Here is a 20562-nt window from a genome sequence, read left to right on the forward strand (position 1 = left end):
TCACCTATTTTTTGTAAAATGTCTCAAAGTACACATTTATAAACTTTTCTTGATTATTTCATTTCTTTTCAATTTTTTTTTCTTTTATGAGAGTTTGTGTGCACACATTGGGGGAGGAGCAGAGGGAGAGGAGAATCTCAAGCAGACTCCTCGCTGAGCAAGCAAGGAGCCCCACAACAGGTGGGGTTGGGGGGAAGGGGAGCTGCAGTCTCACGACCCTGAGATCATCACCCAAGTTGAAACCAAGGCTGGATGCTCAACCCACTGAGCCACCCAGGCTCATTTATTTCATTTCTAAAGATGGTTGGAGAATCCATTACATTTTGGTTCTCCTTGAAGGCTTACCATGGTTTCAGTTTTGAGTTTTCCTTCCTCTTGTTCCCGTCCACCACATACAAGAATACAGTTAGTTACGTTATAAGCTTTTGAGAGACTAGGAATCTTATGGTGATTCTATAGTGCACAGTGTCCTGCGTAGGACTTGTTCTCTACATAATGCCATATGTTGTGTAGTGACAGAATAAAAAAAAAAAAAAAAAACGGTAAAAAGCAATTTTTTATTCTACTTCCTGGAATGAGGAGACTTTTTGTCTGTACTAACTCCTGAAAGTCTTGTCATCAAAAAGAATAAGAGATCCATGTACATAGGTAGACTTTAGACACTCTATCATAAAAGGAATGTGTCATGTAAGACTAGGCAGTAAACTTTTCCTCTACTAATTAGAAGGTGAGAAAATAGCTCTGCTTCCTTAAACTGAAAACTTATTTAGCTTCACTATTTTTCTATGAATCCTTATTTAGTACCCTCGACACAGATTACATAAACTATGAGAATATAAGCAGTCAAAATTACAAATACCTACATGGAATCTTCACAGTTTATTTAAAAAAAAAAAAAATAGAATCTGCAGAAACTCTACTAATGCAAATACATGAGTCTCCATACTTCTTGGACATGGCAAAATGGAATCTAAGACTACATTTATAGTTTGGATTAGCCAAGTTTTGCTATGAAGAAAATATTTTTCCTAGTATTAAGTACAAGGCAGGCTGTTGGAGACACTTTCTTCATGATTCAGATCTCTGACTTGGTCTGTGGTGGCTCATGCTGTGGTCAAGCAGATCAGGGAACTGTTTAATGGCTCTGTTCACTGGACATGCTCACTGCATTTCTAAAGTTAATCACTTGCACTTAATTTCAAGCCTTTTCTTTTTTTAAACTTTGAAAACTCTAAACGCCTCATTGAGGACAGTACATATAACATGTGCCAAGCCTCTAGTTTCAAAGTTCAGCTTTGGCTGGACAAAAGGTCGAAAGATATCTTTCACAGCAGGGAAAGTGTAATTTTCCATGTCTTTACGATGTTTTGAAATGGTTGAGGTGATTTTTCGCTAAAATTTCCATAAATAAATAAAGTTTACCAGTGGAGTAACTTTAATTTTTAAGATGCCTTGGCAGAAATGTTGAAAGTAATTCTTTCCCCTACTATTCATAATCCAGTCTTCAGCCTCAGCCTTCATATGTGCTCTTGGAGGGGAGAATCAAAGGTGACCCCAGCATAAAAGCAGACCTGTCATGTGTAGACTAAAAGTATGGGAGGTTCTCAACTTGTGAGCAAAAACCTCAACTCTGTCATATAACATGCCACAATTTAGCAACAATTGTTTAGCAACAATTGGAAGAACTCTAATGTCTGAGATCACTGTCCTCAGCAAGTCTCTGTAGGGTCCTGCCATACTACTCTGAGTATTTGCATCTGCCTTATCCATGGAGCTTACAAGAGACTTTTCTCTTCCACGTTTTTTAAAGAAGATTTTATTTATTTGACAGAGAGAGAGAGATACCACAAGCAGGCTCCCTGCTGAGCAGAGAGCCCGATGTGGGGCTCAATCCCAGGACCCTGAGATCATGACCTGGGCCAAAGGCAGAGGCTTAACTCTCTGAGCCATCCAGGCGCCTCTCTTCCACATTTTTTTAAACTTTATTTTCCATATATGTTGTTATTTCTGGCTTCCTGCCTCAAGACAATCCTGTACCACAAGGACTTGGCATAATGACTTGAACTTGCAGGATTTACTTCTGTGGGCTACCTGTGACTTGTTAGTAAATATTTCTGCATACTTGCTTAAAGTAGTTCAGTGTGGATATGGATCTGTCGGGAGTTAGTCTTACTTCTCCCAATGAAGAGCGAATGGCCAGAAGGCACATGTTAAGAGTAGGTATATCTGTTAAGCCTTGTCCTCCCTTCTCCACCCGTCGACTTGCCTATAGGACTAGTTTTCTTTTTGACCATAAGCAAAAGTTTGGCCTTTTGGGTGGAAGAAGAGTTTCTGAGACTCGGTTCAGGGCCTCTGATATACTATTTTGCTCTTCCACAGGTCTATCAAGTGTCTTCCCCTGGGTCATCCCCTGGACTATTTCGGGATTGTTCTAATTTGGGGGGTACATGCACGGTTTATTTTATGAACAACTCCTCTGAATTGTGCAAGTCTCTTCAAATTCTTTGCCTTGATGATCTTTTTGTCCGTTCTTCTGTATGTCACTATCTCTGAAAGCCTGTATGGCAAATGACCACTTCCACCAGCCACTCCAAGAGCCAAGATATGCTGGTCTGCACCTTCCATTCCTCAGGTCTCTTCCGGGAAACCGCAAAATGCGTGGTCGCTGTCCTCTCATTCTGGACTGACCCTGCCGTCCATCAGTCACTTCTCCCATTTTCCAGGGATTTCTCTTGTCCGTCAGTCTAATGCATCGATCACCTTCTTTCTTTTTCACTTGGAGACGTCCGTCGAGTTGTCCCTCCACGTCTCCTGCCCGCCTCCTCCACGTCCTACCGGACTAGAGTGTCCGTCCAGCGATTCTCCGCTGCCCCGGCCGGCTCTTCGGCCTCGATTGCCTGGACGTGGGTCCGTCCCATGCCCGAGTTTCCATTCGTCCCCCACTTGCCTCCAATTCGGCAGGAACTTTACTCCTAGCCGAAAGGCGAAGGGCGGGTGAGCGCCGGTGCGCATCGGCCGGTCCGCGGGGGGCGCGGGGTGCGGCGTGGGGCTCCCGGCAGGGTGGGCGTGCGAGCGGGCCGGGGGCGTCGCGGGCCGCCCTGCCCTATAAGGGGCCGAGCCGCCTCTGCCGCCGGGCGGGTGCCGGGCGGACCGCGGCGGCGGCGGCGGCGGCGGCGGCTGCGATTGGCTCAGGCGCCCCATCCGGGGACTGGGCTCGGCGCTGCTCGTTCGCCCTAAAGGTACCAATATGGCGGAGGTGAGCAGAGAAACCGGGCAGGAGCGGCCGGGCTACAGCGGGCGCCCAGCGGCGCCCGGCGCCTCCGGAGCCGGTCTGGGAGACCCGGGCCCCTTCCCGCGGCTCCACGGGGGGCGGCGCGGCGGGACGGGGGCTGCGGGGCGGCAACGGGCCGTGGCGGGGCCGGCCGGGGGGCGGGAGCGGGCGCGGGAGCGGTCTGCCTCCGGGACTAGGCCGCGGCGGCTCCGGCCCCGAGCCGGCTGCGCGACGGGGCCGGACCGGAGGTGGCGACCGGCGGCAGCGAGCCCCGGCCTGGGGACGGCGCCGTGCCTTGCTCCGGGGTAGCTGACGCGGGCCGCCGGAGCCTCCGCGCCGCTTTCTAGGGCCGGGGTGGGTGGAAACCGGCCGAGCTCCCCCCCCCACTCCGCGGCCGGATTGCAAGGCGGGGAGCGGGCTGCGCCACTGTCCTGCGGGAGGAGTGCTCTGTGCCCCCGGCCCACTGGGTCCGGGCTGCGGCGCCAAGGAGCTTCTCGCTCCACTTTGCTCCCGGCACCGAGGCAAGCGGGATGTACGGTCGCCGGGCTTCGCGGTAGGCGAGCGGGACTCCTCGCCCCGCAGCCCTGGAGGTGCGGGAACCCCTGGGTGTACAGGGGGCAATCCAAGACTCTCGACGTTATATCTAGGGGCTCTCGGTAACCCCACTTTCTTCTGGCCTGAAGGAGGGAGGCAGGGCTAGCAAAGCTGCCCCGGCCGTGTCCCCCGGGACTGGTGATCTGGGGGGAGGGGGTGGCGCAGCAGGAGCCCCTTCGGCTGGAGCTCGCTGGGGTGAGGGGCTCGCTGGCGGGCCTAAGGGAGAGACTGAACATCCTGGAAGGAACTAGCATCTCTGGGACTGAGGGGCCGCGTCTCCAGTTTCGGGAGAGAGAATGGGGGGTTTGCGCTTTGGTTTGGGGGCGGGTGTCCAGTTTCGAGCTGGCCTACGCACAGGTCCGAGGACAGCCTCGGAATTGGGGCTCTCGGGCCTCAGGGGTAGACTAGGTGATCGGAGAACGATTCCCTTCCAGGAAAGGGTCTTGCTTTGGAAGGTGGTGTTTGGGTCCGTGGAGAGCCGAGTGGGATGGGGGACTCCGCGATGCCGGGGAGTGGGGACCGATGCCGTGAGTCGACTGCTCTGGGTTTTGCTTCTCCTCTTTGTAACTTGCTGAGCTGCAAGGAGCGGCTTGGAGTTGCCTCTTAGACTCTGGGCTTCGTCCCGGGTCTGCGAGTTTGCACACTGGGGACTCGGGGAGGAAGGCGAGGCAGCCAAGAGGGGCCCGAAAGGGGCTGGGAGCGATTGGAGCGAAGCTACGTCTTGTACTTTTGGCAGCTGCGGAGGAGCTCTGGGCTCCGCCTCCTCTGCGCCCTGTTGCCGGCGCTGCCTCTTCCCCCTCGGCTGCGCGATCTAACCGCACGTTTTCTTCTCTCTCCTAGGCTTCTTTTGGAAGTTCGAGCCCAGGTTTGTCCTATTTTCTTACCTCTTGATGGGTCCCAAAGTGTAATGGGGGGTGGGGGGGGGAGTGGCTCAGATATATATTACTAAAGGTTTTTGCACAAAAAATTGTCCTGCGAGTTTTTCATTTGTTTTTTAGAGTTTCAGCGTACATTTTGGTAATTAAGTTGTTTGAGGACAGAGAAGTTACACTTTTCTTTTTTTTCTTGCATGTTTAAAAAAATAGCTTGTTACAAAGCTGCTAACAGACAAGTGTTCTTTTTAGTAATACATCTTTAGTTATCGCATACCGGTTTTTTTCTCCAAGCCTGAAACAGTTAATCCCGAATTAACTTTCCACTAACTTTTCCAGATTAGTTTAGGTTTTATTTTATTTTATTTTTTTTCAAGAAATCAGCTCTTTAATTTGTTGAAACTTTGGGATTGCTTACATCGCTTAGTAATTAGCCATGACTCCCCATCTTGCCTTATTTTGTCTCCTAAATTTTTTCATAATTGAGAAATGACTATAGATTTATTGAAATTGGAACTTGAGTGTTAGGTAAAGCTACCCACCTTAAAAGAAACATAGAATTACAAGTTTGTCACGTGAAAGTGGTGATACAGAATTTTTGAGGTGAGACAACCTTAGATGATCTAGTAGTGTTTAACCTTTTAGAAATGGGAAACATTTCAGGTTCTGATGAAAGCAAGGGACTGTCTCCTGAACTATGTAGCATTATTGCATACAGTTTAGGATTTCTGGCTCCCTTGAATACCATAATGGAGAGGACAGTTTTGTTTCAGTTTCTCACCCCCTTTCCAGCCCTTTTTTGGCTGTCTCTTTTCCCTCTATTAGTCTCCAGGAAAAGTATCTCTGAACTACTCCAAGTCCCTTACTTTACGCTTGAGAAGACTTTTAAATAACTCTACTGAGAGTCCCCTAGTTAATAGAGCCTATAAAAGCTCCCAAATCTTCCCTTGCAGCATATTGCCTTAGTGAACAGCCCATTTCCTTGCGTATTAATTTGTGTATTTAGTTGACTTTTAAGGTCTCACTTGATTATCCTTCAAGGTATTAGAAAATAATTAGTCACAGAGTAGAAGAAATTTGTGGTTATTTTTTAAATAGCTGTCTACATCTTTACATTTAAAAGATTGTTTTAAAAATTTTTTCTAATTTTTAGACAAACATTTCTTTGTCATAACTGATTTCAGGAACAGAGTATTTATATACATGATGCCAAACATCTGGATGATAATGGAATTTTTCCATTTTGCATCACTGTCTGCTTTTAAGAAGTTGCAATCCAAATAAAGAGCAAGAAGACATTGTGGCTTTCGTGTTTAAACAAATTTTTATAACCTGTTTTTAATCACTTAGCCAATTTTCAAGAAAATTTTAGAACTTAGAAGAGGCTCGTGAGGTCATCTAAGCCAACACCATGCATTTCACAAATGAAAAACTGGACTTGGGCCCAGAAAGTTTGAATGACTTGCCTCAGGTCTCAGCAGGCCAGGGACAAAGGCAGGAGTAGATCCTTAGGCCCTTTGATTTCTAGCCCTTAACTGAATACCTTCCACTTTAAGAGGGAAGAGCACAGTGACCAGTGATATGGGGATTACAGAAGAGGACAGGGTTCTGCCTTAAAGAGGTAGAAGACTTACCATCTGTTTCATCCCTGACACTTTGGGTACCACAGGGGTTTCCAGAAATTCCTCAAAATAGGAAATTGATAATGGTGGATGATCTGCTTTTGAGCTCTTCAATAACTATTCATTTTTCTCCTTAAAATTAAGTTAAACCGTCTGCATTTCAACAGGTTTGAAAATGAACTGATAATATCTTTCAACATTAAAAAAAAAAAAAAACCACCATAATGTAAGCTTCCTAAATAATTGAGTTCCACAGAAATTGTGTTATTTTTAGGACTAATTAGAGTTCTCCAAACTTAGAAACAAGATCATGGAATTACATCTGTATTTTTTCTCACAGTGAAAAATCTTTGCAGTAGGTCAGTACTTTGGGATGATCGCATACTGTCCTTAAATGTTTGAAATTCAAAATATTAAATAGCTTTATTAAAAACAGACCAAACTTTTTATGTTAGATGTATTTCCTTCCACTTTCCCCTTCCTCTACCCCAAGATTCTGGTACTTCTTTGCTTCCCTGCTCCTATGTTAACTGGTCTAATTGAATTAGATACTAGAGAAAACTGTTTTTCATAGATTCAGTTTCATTCTCTTGGGATTGTGAATTTTACTCATTTCTCAACTTCATTTTCAGAGTATCCTGTAGACTTCACATTTGCCTTAGAAAAGCATTGCAATTTCATAAACCAGTATGAATTGGCCAGAACAAATTGCATCTTTCAAAAACCTATAGATATGATTTTTCTATATTTCCTTCGCATTATCTTAAAAACTAATTACCTTATTAGTCGTCCAAAGAAAAGCATGCTCGTATAATTTAATGCCTGTGTGGAGAGTTTGAAATACAGTTCTGGACATGAAAAGTGACATACTTTAGAACCGATTAGCAAAATAGTTGCTTTTCAAAAACTTGAATTTTTTCCTATGAACCCGATTTCTATTGTGTTTTGTACCTTTGAGGGTTGTAAGTAGGGTAACATATATATTCTCTTTGCTTGAAGTATTGAGCTTTAGTGTATAACAGTTTCTTATGAAATCTTCCATTAACAAATAGTCTGTCATTTTTCTGTTGCTTTTAGACAAATGCATTAAACTGACAAGTTTGACTTTTAGAACATTTTTTTTAGGACTCCTGTTTAAATCATTTTGCTGCCAATATAGGTTCTGTTCTCATGGACTTGACTTTTATTAACGTGTTTTTAAATTACTCTGCCTTGTTCTTTTGCTGATTTAGATATCTTTTCAGAACTATATGGTCTTTATAACCTGTTAAGTATATAGTAAATGGATTTAATAAAGCTCACATATAAACATTAAAAGGAACTGGCAGAAGAACACAAATTATTTTTTCTTGTAAGTAGTGTTGTGAATATGTAAAGTGATTCAGTTTGTTTCATTCCAGTTGGGTCTTTGTCTTCCGAGGATCATGATTTTGACCCTACTGCTGAGATGTTGGTCCATGACTATGATGATGAAAGAACTCTTGAAGAAGAGGAAATGATGGATGAGGGTAAAAACTTCAGTTCTGAAATTGAAGACTTGGAAAAGGTAAAGGATTTTACTTTCATATTTTAATAACAAACTTAGAGTAAAGATTTTGATATTGTATTATGTATTATTTTACCATCTACCTGAAATAAAAATAGGTTCAGCGTCTTTGTTTTTGACCTTTTATGGACTGTCACTGATTTTCTCATTATTTTGAAGGAAAGCCTAATAAGTAAATTTTCACTTAATCTTTAAAAATTATTTTATAGCTCTTAATCTAATTTTTAAGTATTTGAAGCACAGTGAAGTAGGTATGTGTGGTCATCTTACAGATGAGAATCTTACATAATGAGATATAGAGAACTGTGGGTCCTAGACTTGTTGCTGAATTGTAGTCCAGCCCAGTGCATTAAACTACATTATTCTACTGAGGGTAACACTTGAGTTTAATTAAATACCGCAGTAGATACAGGGAGAAGTCTCTTCCTTTTTTTTTTTTTAAAGATTTTATTTATTTATTTGATAGAGATCACAAGTAGGCAGAGAGAAGGCAGAGAGAGAGAGAGAGGGAAGCAGGCTCCCTGCTGAGTAGAGAGCCAGATGTAGGACTCAATCCCAGGACCCTGAGATCATGGCCTGAGCTGAAGGCAGTGGCTTAACTCACTGAGCCACCCATGCGCCCCAGAAGTCTCTTCCGTTAAATAGCTTGTAATCTGGTAGAATACTGAAAGAATGTTGAAAGAGAAAAAGTTTTACTCTATTTTTTTTTTTTTTTTTACGATTTTTGAGAGAGAAAGAGAGACAGCGAGAGAGGGAACACAAGCAGGAGGAATGGGAGGGAGAGGCAGGCTTCCCATTGAGAGGGGTGCCTGATGTGGGGGCCTGGTCACAGGACCCTGTGGGATCATGACCTGAGCTAAGGCTGATGCTTAATGACTGATTAAAAAATAGAGTAGGGGCGCCTGAGCCACTCAGGTGCCCCTACTCTGTTTTTAATTGTAAAATAATAATGTCCCATTTTCCACCCCTCAGTCATCTTTTAAAAAGTTGGCAATAATAAATGTAGTTTGTAACTTCTTAAACCTAAAATCAATAGAGATGGAAATGAACTGGATTTTATTTATTTTATTTTTTTAAAAGATTTTATTTATTAATTTGACAGGGATCAGAAGTAGGCAGAGAGGCAGGCAGAGAGAGAGAGAGGAGGAAGCAGGCTCCCCAGGAGCAGAGAGCCCGATGTGGGGCTCCAATCCAGGACCCCGGGATCATGACCTGAGCCGAAGGCAGAGGCTTTAACCCACTGAGCCCCCCCAGGTGCCCCGAACTGGATTTTAAACACATTTATACCAGGACTATAGAGAGAGGTCTCCGTAGGGGTGATATGAAAAAATGTTGGATTGTAATTATCTATAAATTAATCTTATTTGCACATTTCTGATCAGCTCAGAATAACAAAAGCTTTCAGGAATAATATTAAATAGTAATAATCTTTTGTGTTTTTTATTATTTTTTTTTTTTTAAGATTTTATTTATTTATTTGAGAGATCACAAGTAGGCAGAGAGGCAGGCATAGAAAGTGGGGGAAGGAGGCTCCCTGTCAAGCAGAGAGCCCGATTCGGGATTCGGGACCAGATCCCAGGACCCTGAGATCATGACCTGGGCCGCAGGCAGAGGCTTAACCCACTGAGCCACCCAGGCGCCCAATCCTTTGAGTTTTTATACCTCTTTTTCTTCACGAAGACAAGATACATTCTTTTCTTTTTTTTCCTGTTTTTTTTTTATATCTTATTTATTCTATCAATATCAAAAGAAGTGGTTTAATATCACCAATTTTTTTTTTTAAATTTTTAAAATTTTTTTTTATTTTTTAGTAAACATATAATGTATTATTAGCCCCAGGGGTAGAGGGACAAGACACATTTTTATATAATCTCTTCTGCTGTCTTTGTAAGGCAGAGATGAATTCTTATTGCATAACTTCCTTCATGTTCATATACAGGGAAATAGAGGCAGTTTGAGGATCTAGATCCCAGGCTTGCTCTGGTAGACCTGAAAATTTCTAAACGTGTTCATTCACTTGACAAATTAACCCAAGAAAATTGCTGTTAGATTTAATCATTTAAAAAAAAAACAAACAAACCAATTCACAGCTAAACAGATTTGAGAATATAGGATAAAATGGTTGGGAAATAATTAAGAAAAGCTTAGGGTATTGCTGCTTCTTTCAGGGGTGATGATTAAATGGTGTCTTTTGATAAGAAAAGATGTCCAAGAGTCTTTTTTTTTTTTTTTTTAAGATGTCCAAGAGTCTTGAGCTCTGCCTTGGCTTTATTCAGGCACTTCCTTCCCAGCTCTTATGATGGGTAGCCTAGAATAACTGAGAATTATAATCCAGCTAACATTATCTCTCTGTCGGGGCGCCTGGGTGGCTCAGTGGGTTAAAGCCTCTGCCTTCGGCTCAGGTCATGGTCCCAGGGTCCTGGGATGGAGCCCTGCATTGGGCTCTCTGCTCAGCAGGGAGCCTGCTTCCCTCCGCCCCGCCTGCCTCTCTGCCTGCTTGTGATCTCTAGCTCTCTCTGTCAAATAAATAAAATCTTAAAAAAAAAACCAAAACATTATTTCTCTGTCAAATAAATAAAGCAATTAAAGAAATAAACACTGGTAATTAATTTTTTGCTTTGTAGTGGTATCTATCACTGAATTTGATAATTCAGAAAAATTAGGTCTTTATTTCAACTTTTCTGTACTTGGACAGTTTTGCTTCTTGGCATTTTATGACATTTTTGGAAATTTCAGAAAACTATAGGTGATCTTTTTTTTTTTTTTTTAAATATTTTATTTATTTATTTATTTATTTGACACAGAGAGAGAGAGATCACAAGTAGGCAGAGAGGCAGGCAGAGAGAGGGGGAAGCAGGCTCCCCGCTGGGCAGAGGGCCCTATGTGGGGCTCCATCCCAGTACCCTGGGATCATGACCTGAGCCAAAGGCTGAAGCTTAACCCACTGAGCCACCTAGGTGCCCCACTACAGGTGATCTTTAAACAGATTCAAGTGAAGACCTAAGAACTTTGTCTCCACTTAGAAGCCTAATCATTCTCTCATGGAACAATGGACAAGAGGACCTATTTCTAAGAGTGATTGCCCACTTCCTCTGAACTATAACTCTTATCTGTGGTAAAGCATAACTATGTAGATGTGGTCTCTATTCTTTGTTGATGTTTAATGAAATGAGAAATTGAATAAACAGCAGATAGTCACAAATACAAAGAGTAAAGGTCATTTATAGAAGAAATTTAAAATTATTTCTATATCATTTAAAGTACTCTTGTTAATCTTTTTTTATTGGAATACTGATTTAGGTGTTCTTACCTGTTCACAGTCTTAGGGGCTTGATGTTAATGTTTGTTTTTAGAAATTAAAAGTAGTTTTTATATTCGTTGTAAACTTGATAGTTTATAGACTATAAATATGGCTGTATTTTAATGCTTACAGATTTTTGGTACTAAGAGATAAAAACACTTTTTGTATAGTAGAACTTTGGTATAGAGAATACATTTTGTGACTAGATATATGTTATGAAACATATAAAATAAGGTTTACATTGTGTCTCACTATAGTTTATTCATGTTACTGTTTTATGAAGTTTTAATTTAATAGTCTCCAGCTATAACTTTTAGATAATTTGTAGATTTCTCACTTGATACTCATTGTGAAACGAGAAAGTAAAAATCACCTTTTCTTCCACTTACACTTTGGTATAGATCCTTTCTGTTTTGTGGGTTTTTTTTTTTTTATTAAGTTTTTAAAACTACAGGTATACTGTTTTTGCAATGCACATTTTAAGATATTAGACTGGTGTTAAATGAAAATTGTTCTACACTTCACTTAGACAATTTCTTTTGATCAATCCAGGAACACCATCAGGTGTATCAGGTAAGTATTAGCATTATTTCCTTGGTTAAGAGTCCTTGTTGATTGTGAAATCTACCACAGATGTAGAAATAATATAGATGGTGCAGGGAGGAACAGTACTATGGGAGATGTATACATTGGTAGTGGGATGCATCCTGATTTCTGGTATGTGATGTTATGCATCATAGGATCAAGGAAATTATGATACTTTTTTGTACAGTTGAAGAAATGTAGGTGAGAGGAGTTAGGTGATTTGCCTACAGTAACGGTTAGCAGTTAGTCCTCTGCCTCTAGATTTTATATTCTTCCTGATACAAAACCTTTGAGTTAGAAAATACTTCATTTATAAGGATGACTAGACTCAAATACACCCTTTAAAGTTTAGGGTCAATGAAATGCCTGAGAAAAAGGAGAAAAATCTTCTACCTGGGATAAGGTGCTGGATCAAACTTTTAAGCTGTTAGATCTAGCCACACAGATCTCAGAGATGGAGATTTACTCATTCCATTTTTTAAAAAAAACTTTTGTACTTCAGAGGGTTAAGTCCTTTATTAATAGGTCTAATAGAAAAGAAACCTCATTTGTGAAGTGTTACAGAGATTGGATTTACCTTTCCTAGTTTTGCTATACAAGTTTTAGTACAAGTAATTTCTATATTTTAGCATCCGCTCCCTTTAGGTAACTAGTGTCATTCCTTGAATGTGTTGGTGAAGTTCCACTAAGATAGTCACCGTCTTCCTCAATACATGATCATATTTTTGTCTTTATAGAGAAAGTAGGGTTTTCATGAGTCACTACCTGGAATCTCCTGTGTACCCCACACATACAAATTTAACTTTTAAACTCATTCTTTCTTCTCCCCCTCTGTCCCAAGAGTATATGCCACATCTTAGGCTAACTCGTAATTCCATCCCTCCCGCCCTGAGCCTGTTCTTCCCACTTATTCTTTTATTTCAGTATAGAAAATCCTACTCATATGTTTCCTAAATTGGGGAGAAATTTTTATTTTATTTTTTTTTAATTTTATTTATTTATTTTTTATTAAAGCTTTTTTTTTTTATTTATTAATTTGACAGAGAGAAATCACAAGTAGATGGAGAGGCAGCCAGAGAGAGAGAGAGAGAGATAGGGAAGCAGGCTCCCTGCTGAGCAGAGCCTGATGCGGGACTCGATCTCAGGACCCTGAGATCATGACCTGAGCCGAAGGCAGCGGCTTAACCCACTGAGCCACCCAGGCGCCCCAAGGGGAGAAATTTTTTTTAACCCTGTGTTGCCTTTAGTGATTCTTGTTTTATAGTGTGTATACTTTCTCCCTCCATTCAGTCTATTCAGAGTACCTTCTCCCCTCCATCAATTCAGCTTTGTTTCTCCCAGCAGGCTGTAGGGTCACCAATAATTCCTGCTTGACAGGTACAGAGAATTCCTGTCTCTCTTTATTTTCACTTGATTTTTCTTTGATATTTGGCCTAAGTGACTGTCTCTGGTATCCACACTTGCTTCTTCCTTAGCTTATGTAATTCTGCTTTCTCTTAGTTCTCTCTGGTATCTCCCTCTTTTGTATTTATGGGCCATTCTTTCTTTGCCCGCATTTTAACTGATGGCATTTCCCAGAGTTCTAGCTTTTGTCTTCTCACTCTATATGCCTTTTCTGGGTGACCTCATTCAAGCCCATTGCGTCACCTTTGCCTTGAATTATTATTTACCACCCCATTGTCTACCTTCAAGTTTGTCTGATGTTTCTGTCTCATAACAGTACTATAGGTATTTAGCCTTCGCGGGTCAGAAACCGGCAATCCATTAGACTCCTCTGTCACTTTGATTCATTTTATCAAGTAAAGAAATAAATTCTTTTCTCTTAATTTCACTCAGATAATTCCCTTCCTTAATTGGGGATCTCATTATTTTCAAAATGTATATTGTACTTAAAATTTTCCAGACATAGCCCATCATCTTCTAGGGTGATATATCTGGAAGTTCTTCTGATACTCCCTTCTCTTTTCTGTCTGTCCTCTCACCTTTGGCTTTAGGTATCATCTAGATGCTAACAAATGCCAGATTTATATCTCTAGCCCATCCTGATCCTGTGAACACTAGGCTGCTGGCCAACTTAACTCTTCTACTTAGATGTTTCTTAGTCCTCTCCAACTTAACTTTTGTCTTCTGCAGAACTCTTGTTTCCTTCAGAAACCCTTCCTTCAGTCCTTTGTTTTTTTTTTTTTTTTTTCAAAGGTTTTATTATTTGACAGAGAGAGAGAGCACAAGCAGGGGGAGCAGCAGGCAGAGGGAGAAGGAGAAGGGCTCCCCTCTGAGCAGGAAGCCCAATGTGGGACTCAGTCCCAGGACTCTGGTATCATGATCTGAGCTGAAGGCTCGTTTAACTTACTGGCCCACCCAGGCACCCCTTCTTCAGTCCTTTCTATCTCAATAAAAGTTACCACTTTTACTCAAATAGAGTTGCTTAAATAGAAATCTGGAGAGGCATTGTTTTCACTCCCACATCCAGGAGCTCATTTGATTCCACCTTAGAATATATATCATCTATTTACTTTTCTCCATGTTTATATCCTACCTTAATCCATCATGGAACCCTTAGGTGCTCTCCCTGCTTTTCTCTTCTCTTTCCATCTCTTCAACCTTTTCTTTATGTAACTCCCCAACATTTAAGAAAAAATAAAGTCATAGCACTCCCCCTTCATCCCCCCCCCACTTTTTTTTTTTTTTTTTTTAGTTTTCATTCACTTCCCATTGCCCTGGGAGTAAAGGGCACTCTCTACCTTCCCTTTGACCTTGTGAAAGTATACATTATTCTGTATTTCAGGACCCTCTTTATTTCCTTTGGATTCATCATAATTGACAGTTTTGTATTTGGGTATTGTCATTATCCCCCTCCACCCTCTTCCCCTACCACCCTGGTCCCCCAGACTGTGCATTGTAGAAGGGCAAGACCTCTTTTTCATACCAGCACTTGGTACAACGGCTTACTGGCACCCAGTAACTGCTCAGTCGGTGTTTCTTATGACACACCAGAAGGCCCTAGTACATAGCTCTCATCTGTCGAATGATGCTTAGCTTGGTCTTTGCCCCCTATGTGGCACCTCCCTAATCTCATGTATGCCATTATTCCTGCAGTTTAGTTCTTCCCTTCTCTTATCTATCAATGTATCTACCATTTTTGGAATTGATTATTGCAGTCACCACATTGTATTGTAATTGTTAACTTACCGGTTTCTTCCATCAAGACTGAACTCATTGAGAGCAGGGATTTTCTATAAATCTCTGTATCTACAGCTAGCAACCTCTGCATAGTACCTAGAACCCAGTAAATGCTGTGTTGATGGAAAGGTGGACTATTAGTGTATGATGTATGAAAATTGACATAGAAACTATGAGGTTTTGAAGAACTACTACAGACAGGTGCAATGCAACGCAATCTCCTCTTAGAACTGATACGAGCCAAAGGGAATAGGCTGCATGGAATCTGCAAGGAGCAGGGTCAGAGAGACTGAATCTGGTTCTGGGCACATTTGAGGGGTTCTGTTCTTTGGTTTGAGAGAAGAATAATTGATGAGGTTTCCCCATGGCATGGATGACCTTCCAACTCCATTTCTACTGACTCCATGCTACTAAAACAGCTTTTTAACTGATTTCAATCCCAAGCTGAAAGGATTTCATGAGTGACAGGATTGGTACGGTCACTGGAAAGGCATAGGTCTCCTACTGCAAATTTACAAAGTCAAATTCTGTTATAAACCTTATTCTAAGTTCATTTAGCATGAATCTGTTTGAATCAGGCACAGTGAAAAATACAAGTTCTAGACCTGTAAAGGTGAAAGTCAGATTCTTGGGTACCTCCCCAAGCCTGGCAGGCAGTATGTTTCTAGAAATCACAAGTGGCTCATTTCAACTCACTTTGTGATCTGCTGAGGACATGTTTTACATACTCCGCTTTAGCATTTTCATGCTTTTGCTTCATGACTTTGACATTTTGCCTTAAAGGGAAAACTAAACCTATAGGCAAGCTTAATGAATTTCTTAATAGATGAGCATAAACATTTCTTAAAATGTTGAGCAGATTAATCTAATCTATAGATTTTTTTTTGTATTTATGTATTTGAATAATTATGAATAATTGTAAACACTTTAGTAGTTGAATTAAGATATTTTTGAAAAGGTGATACACCACTTATTTTCAGATGGATTAGTTGGGGGGAAAAGTATACCAAAATGTGGCATAGCATAGGTATTCATAACACAGGAAGCACTACAGCCAAAGTATTTACTTTTATCAAAGCATTGTTGCAAGTAAGTGAACTGGCACTGGGATTTGAACCCAGAACTAAACCTCCGTTTTGTCACCTCTAAGATGGTGGTAATGATACTAACTTCATTAGGTGTTTATAAGAGAGAAACTTAAAACAGTTACACAGAGTACAGATAAAGTGTTAGTAATATAAAAGGATAATTTTGAATAGTAATGTATAAGTATTATTAGTATTAGTGATTGCTTAGCAGTGATTGCCCTTCAGCTATCATCTAAGTAACATGAAGAATAAACCAAGTGATCAGTTGTTAAGTCCAAGGAAACAAGCTGAATATTACATGAAGTTATTGATTGATTAATTGTGACTTCTTTCAAGGTAAATCTTTATACTAATGTGAATGTTTTTAAAAAAAGATCACTAAAGCAAATATTTAAGGAATTTTTTAAAGAGTAAAACGCTACTGGAAATAAAAATGAAGATATTAATCATTAGGGTTTTTGTTAATATATTAATAATACTCTTAAGTGTTTGAGCCTGTTTTCTAGCAATAGTACAAAAAGAACAACTAAAATTTGGCTTTGATATGATACTGCTGTTCTTTTGAAAATGTGTTTTATGAACATTAATGGCATCACAGTTTATCTGTGCTTCTGTATTGTGACATCTACTGAGCTTATGTTTGTGTCCTGGCTTGAATAGGAAGGAAACATGCCTCTAGAAGATTTACTGGCGTTCTATGGCTATGAACCTACAATTCCAGCAGTGGCAAATTCCAGTGCAAATAGCTCCCCAAGTGAACTTGCTGATGAACTACCAGACATGACACTAGACAAAGTGAGTACAGGCGTTTAGTGAGTTGGGGGAAATTGGAGGGGGAGACAAACTCTGAGAGAATGTGGACTCTGATAAACAAACTGAGGGTCTTAGGGGTGGTGGGGTGTGGGTGAGCCTGGTGGTGGGTATTAAGGAGGGCATGTATTGCATAGAGCACTGGGTGTGGTGCATAAACAATGAATTTTTAGAACACTGAAAAAAAATAAGATAAAAAAAAGAAGAAAAATTCCAGATCCATTACCATTGGATGTTTTTATTAGTTTCCTTTTAACTGAAAGCATTTTATATTTCTGAAATGTAAATTTCTTATTGACCCATTGCTCTTTATCATTATTGTGACTGATTTAAGTATTGGGCTTTGATTACACTGCTTTAAAAGTGTTAATGGCTTCTTAATACTTTGTATGTTTGAGTGTTCTCCCGTAAAGTTTATCTTTCCTATGTTGACGTATTGTATCTAAACTTAGATTTTGCCCTGTTTTTGATCTTCTGAACTCTTGAATCTATTGATTAATAAATCCCCTCCAGAAGCCTTCAAACCAAGCTGGCTTAGATGTGGCATGGTTGGAGAGAAGTTCTGTTTTCTTGGGCTCTGTGAGTGGCAGCAGCCACAGCAGCCAAGGTCTTGGTGATATATCTGTAACATTGTTGGTTGCAGGGAAGGCATAATCCCTGCTGAGGAAAGTTCATACAGCCACGGTCTCTGCTAACTTTCTATGGTCTCTGGAAAGCTTTCCTTGCCTTTCAGATCTCAGACAGGGAGAGGAATCCACATCTTGGAACCTCTTCCTGTGAGTTTTGTTGTTCCCCTTTTTCAGTCAAATGTGGTATTAATGTACCACATCTTAATGACTGTAGTCACCCAGGAAATATTGAGTGCCTACTATGTACCAGAACACAGATGACTATATCCTTAGATAAAAGTTAATTCAAACCTGTTTCTTTTAAAATTATATCACTAGTCAGAGTTTTTCATTGGTTAGATTTTTTTTTTAAATTATTGGAGAATAAGAGTTTGGAGAATTTTTTGGTTTTGTTTATTTATATTGGTAGAAAGTGAGTTTAATTTTTACTCACATAGAAATAAGATGATTTTTGGGGTGCCTGGGTGGCTCAGTCATTAAGTGTCTGCCTTTGGCGCAGGTCATGATCCCGGAGTCCTGGGATCGAGCCCTGCATCAGGCTTCCTGCCATCCCTCTCTTGTGTGTCTCTCTCTATTAATAAATAACATCTTAAAAAAAATTATTTTTGTTGTAAATTCACTAAAAATTAGCCTGCAGGGTCAGATAAGCTTTCTGCTCCTCTGTGAGTTAGGCAGACTTAATCTGTTAATAAATATTATACATAGTTAAGTACCAAGTGTTATTAAGTATTTATATACATGAAGTAAATTATAGGAGCATTTCATACTTACTTTTCTCAAAACTAAGGGGCTTCCAACAAGTTTTTAATTGTATCATAATACATAGTGTTTATAAATAATATGAAGTTGATGAAGTATTACTCTTTTTTTAAATGAAAAAAAATTTTTTATGAGATGTAGTAATTTCTAACTCCAGCACTGCATTCTTATTCTTATAGGAGGAAATAGCAAAAGACCTATTGTCAGGTGATGATGAGGAAACTCAGTCTTCTGCCGATGACCTGACACCATCTGTGACTTCCCATGAAACTTCCGATTTCTTCCCTAGGCCTTTACGATGTAAGAAACTCAGTTGTTACTGATTAATAGTAGCACCGGTGCTCTGGCTCAAGTATGTTTTATGGCATTCACTAGTTTGTCAGACATAAAACAAAACAACAAAAGAGTTCGTCAAAATATTCTAAGTGTTTTACTTAATGGAAATATAATTCTGTTACAATCCAAATACGATTGTAACTTTTTATTGGGGTAAAGTTGAAGTAACATGTTGTTTTAAAACTTAAAACATTTGGTTAGTTTTGCAAAGCTGTCTATTTTCTTTCCCAAGATTCATCTGTTGCTATGGTAACCAATCTTAGTTCTTCAACCATGAAATTTTATGGACATTTCTTGACTTGTTTTAGAAGGCCCTTTACTCTCCTGGTTTTGAAAACCATCAGATGCTCAATAAGTATTTTTTATCTTTTTAGTGATTTAGTTCTTTTTTCTTCTTTTTAGTTCTTGGTGTTACCCTTTAATGTATATCAGTAATATTTAAAACGACTTTGAAGTGAAATAATTTCTTACCTATAGTCTTGCTTATTTTTTTAGGTATTTTGATCATAGAAGAACTATTCACTTAACAAATAAATGCAAATACACATACAGGTGTATGTGTGCAAAAACAGTTTTGATGGACTTAATATGCACCTCTTTGTTTGTGTCCCATTCTGGGTTAGCATAAAAGAACTCTACTGCTTTCTGTTTTTTTTTAAAGGTGAACATAGTGCTTTTCCTTTGCCTTCGGAAACTCTTTGATAGTAGACCAAAAAAATCTTAAGGATACTATACACTTTCTTAGTATTTTCAGTGTCTTGTTTTAACTAGTGTTAAAATGTAAATAGTAAAATAAGTTGACTATATTTGTGCTGATCTCATTCATTCAACAGATTTTTTATAAAATACCATGTGCCACGGACATGTGCTGCAAAAACAAGCAGTAAAACCCTTTTTAAAATTTGATTTTTTTTTTTTTTTTTTTTTTTTTTAGCAAATACTACATGTGATGGAGATAAGGAATCAGAAGTTGAAGATGTTGAAACAGACAGCGGTAACTCACCTGAAGATTTGAGGAAAGTAAGTTGAGTTACCATCATAATAACTTAGTGGATAGTTTGGACTAAAGTAGCTTTTAAAAACATTTCTGAAGTAACTTAAGATAATTTTGCTGTTGTGAGATGAAAGTTCTTTCAACTTGTAGTAACTCATTAATGAGTTGGAACTGGTTTTTCAGTGTATTTTTATAAGTTGTTTTTACTTCTGAATTTTCTTGTAGGAAATAATGATTGGTTTACAGTATCAGGCAGAGATTCCCCCTTACCTTGGAGAGTATGATGGTGATGAGAAAGGTAAGATTCTTGGTTTTGATTTTGATACTATTTGATAGGCCAAACTATCCCTTAATATGTTTGTTTATTTGTTTATATATCAACCTAGGGAGTATACATCATTTTTAGGGGAAGATTTTATTTATTTATTAGAGAAAGAGAGAATGTGCAAGTAGGGGGAACTGCAGAGGGAGAGGGAGAAGCAGATTCCCCACTGAGACGGGAGGCCATTGTGGGGCTCAATCCCAGGATCATGACCGGAGCCAAAGGCAGATAAGCTTAACCAACTGAGCAACCGAGGTGCCCTCAGCCTTGGCAGTGTAAAGATAGATTTGGAGTCAGTGAAAGTTTAGGCCTGACTCAGGAATAATATATCAAAATTAACAGATTTAGAGAACCACTTCTGTCTTTATACAGTGCTTTTTAGCCCTACGGGTATGCTAAGGCACCAGGTAAAGTCATGGAATGCCTCTGCAGGTACATCTGTTTGACCTACATCCCATTCTAGTAGAAGTGGGTAGAATCTCATAACCTGAAATAATGAGCACATTAGAGATAAAATGCTCTTGCAAAGAAAACTCTTGATGAATAAAGACTCTAGAAGAAATTCTTCTGTACGAGCCCTGAAAGCGAAGGTGATAGAACAATTCTGTTTCTTTTTTTGTACACCCCTACTTAAGTGTAATTGGTTTTTCTTC

The 20562-nt window shown here is 39.9% G+C and overlaps 1 protein-coding gene across 4 annotated transcripts in view; it reads left to right on the top strand.

Moving 5' to 3' along the window:
- Positions 1 to 3132: 3132 nt before the first annotated feature.
- MIER3 (MIER family member 3) overlaps positions 3133 to 20562 on the top strand; it is a 32774-nt gene continuing 15344 nt past the window's right edge. For 2 of the 4 annotated variants that reach the window (XM_082725979.1, XM_082725980.1), the window contains exons 1-7: positions 3168 to 3256; positions 4706 to 4730; positions 7760 to 7905; positions 16720 to 16854; positions 18437 to 18557; positions 19528 to 19613; positions 19813 to 19885. In XM_082725979.1, coding sequence (XP_082582105.1) covers positions 3248 to 3256; positions 4706 to 4730; positions 7760 to 7905; positions 16720 to 16854; positions 18437 to 18557; positions 19528 to 19613; positions 19813 to 19885 — 595 coding nt within the window. In that variant the 5' untranslated portion in view covers positions 3168 to 3247. Of the gene's footprint in view, positions 3257 to 4705; positions 4731 to 7744; positions 7906 to 16719; positions 16855 to 18436; positions 18558 to 19527; positions 19614 to 19812; positions 19886 to 20562 lie in introns of all 4 variants that reach the window. The other 2 variants (XM_082725981.1, XM_082725982.1) reach the window with 2 other exon arrangements.

This window comes from Mustela nivalis, assembly GCF_964662115.1.
Source record: "Mustela nivalis genome assembly, chromosome: 3".
NCBI lineage: Eukaryota > Metazoa > Chordata > Mammalia > Carnivora > Mustelidae > Mustela > Mustela nivalis.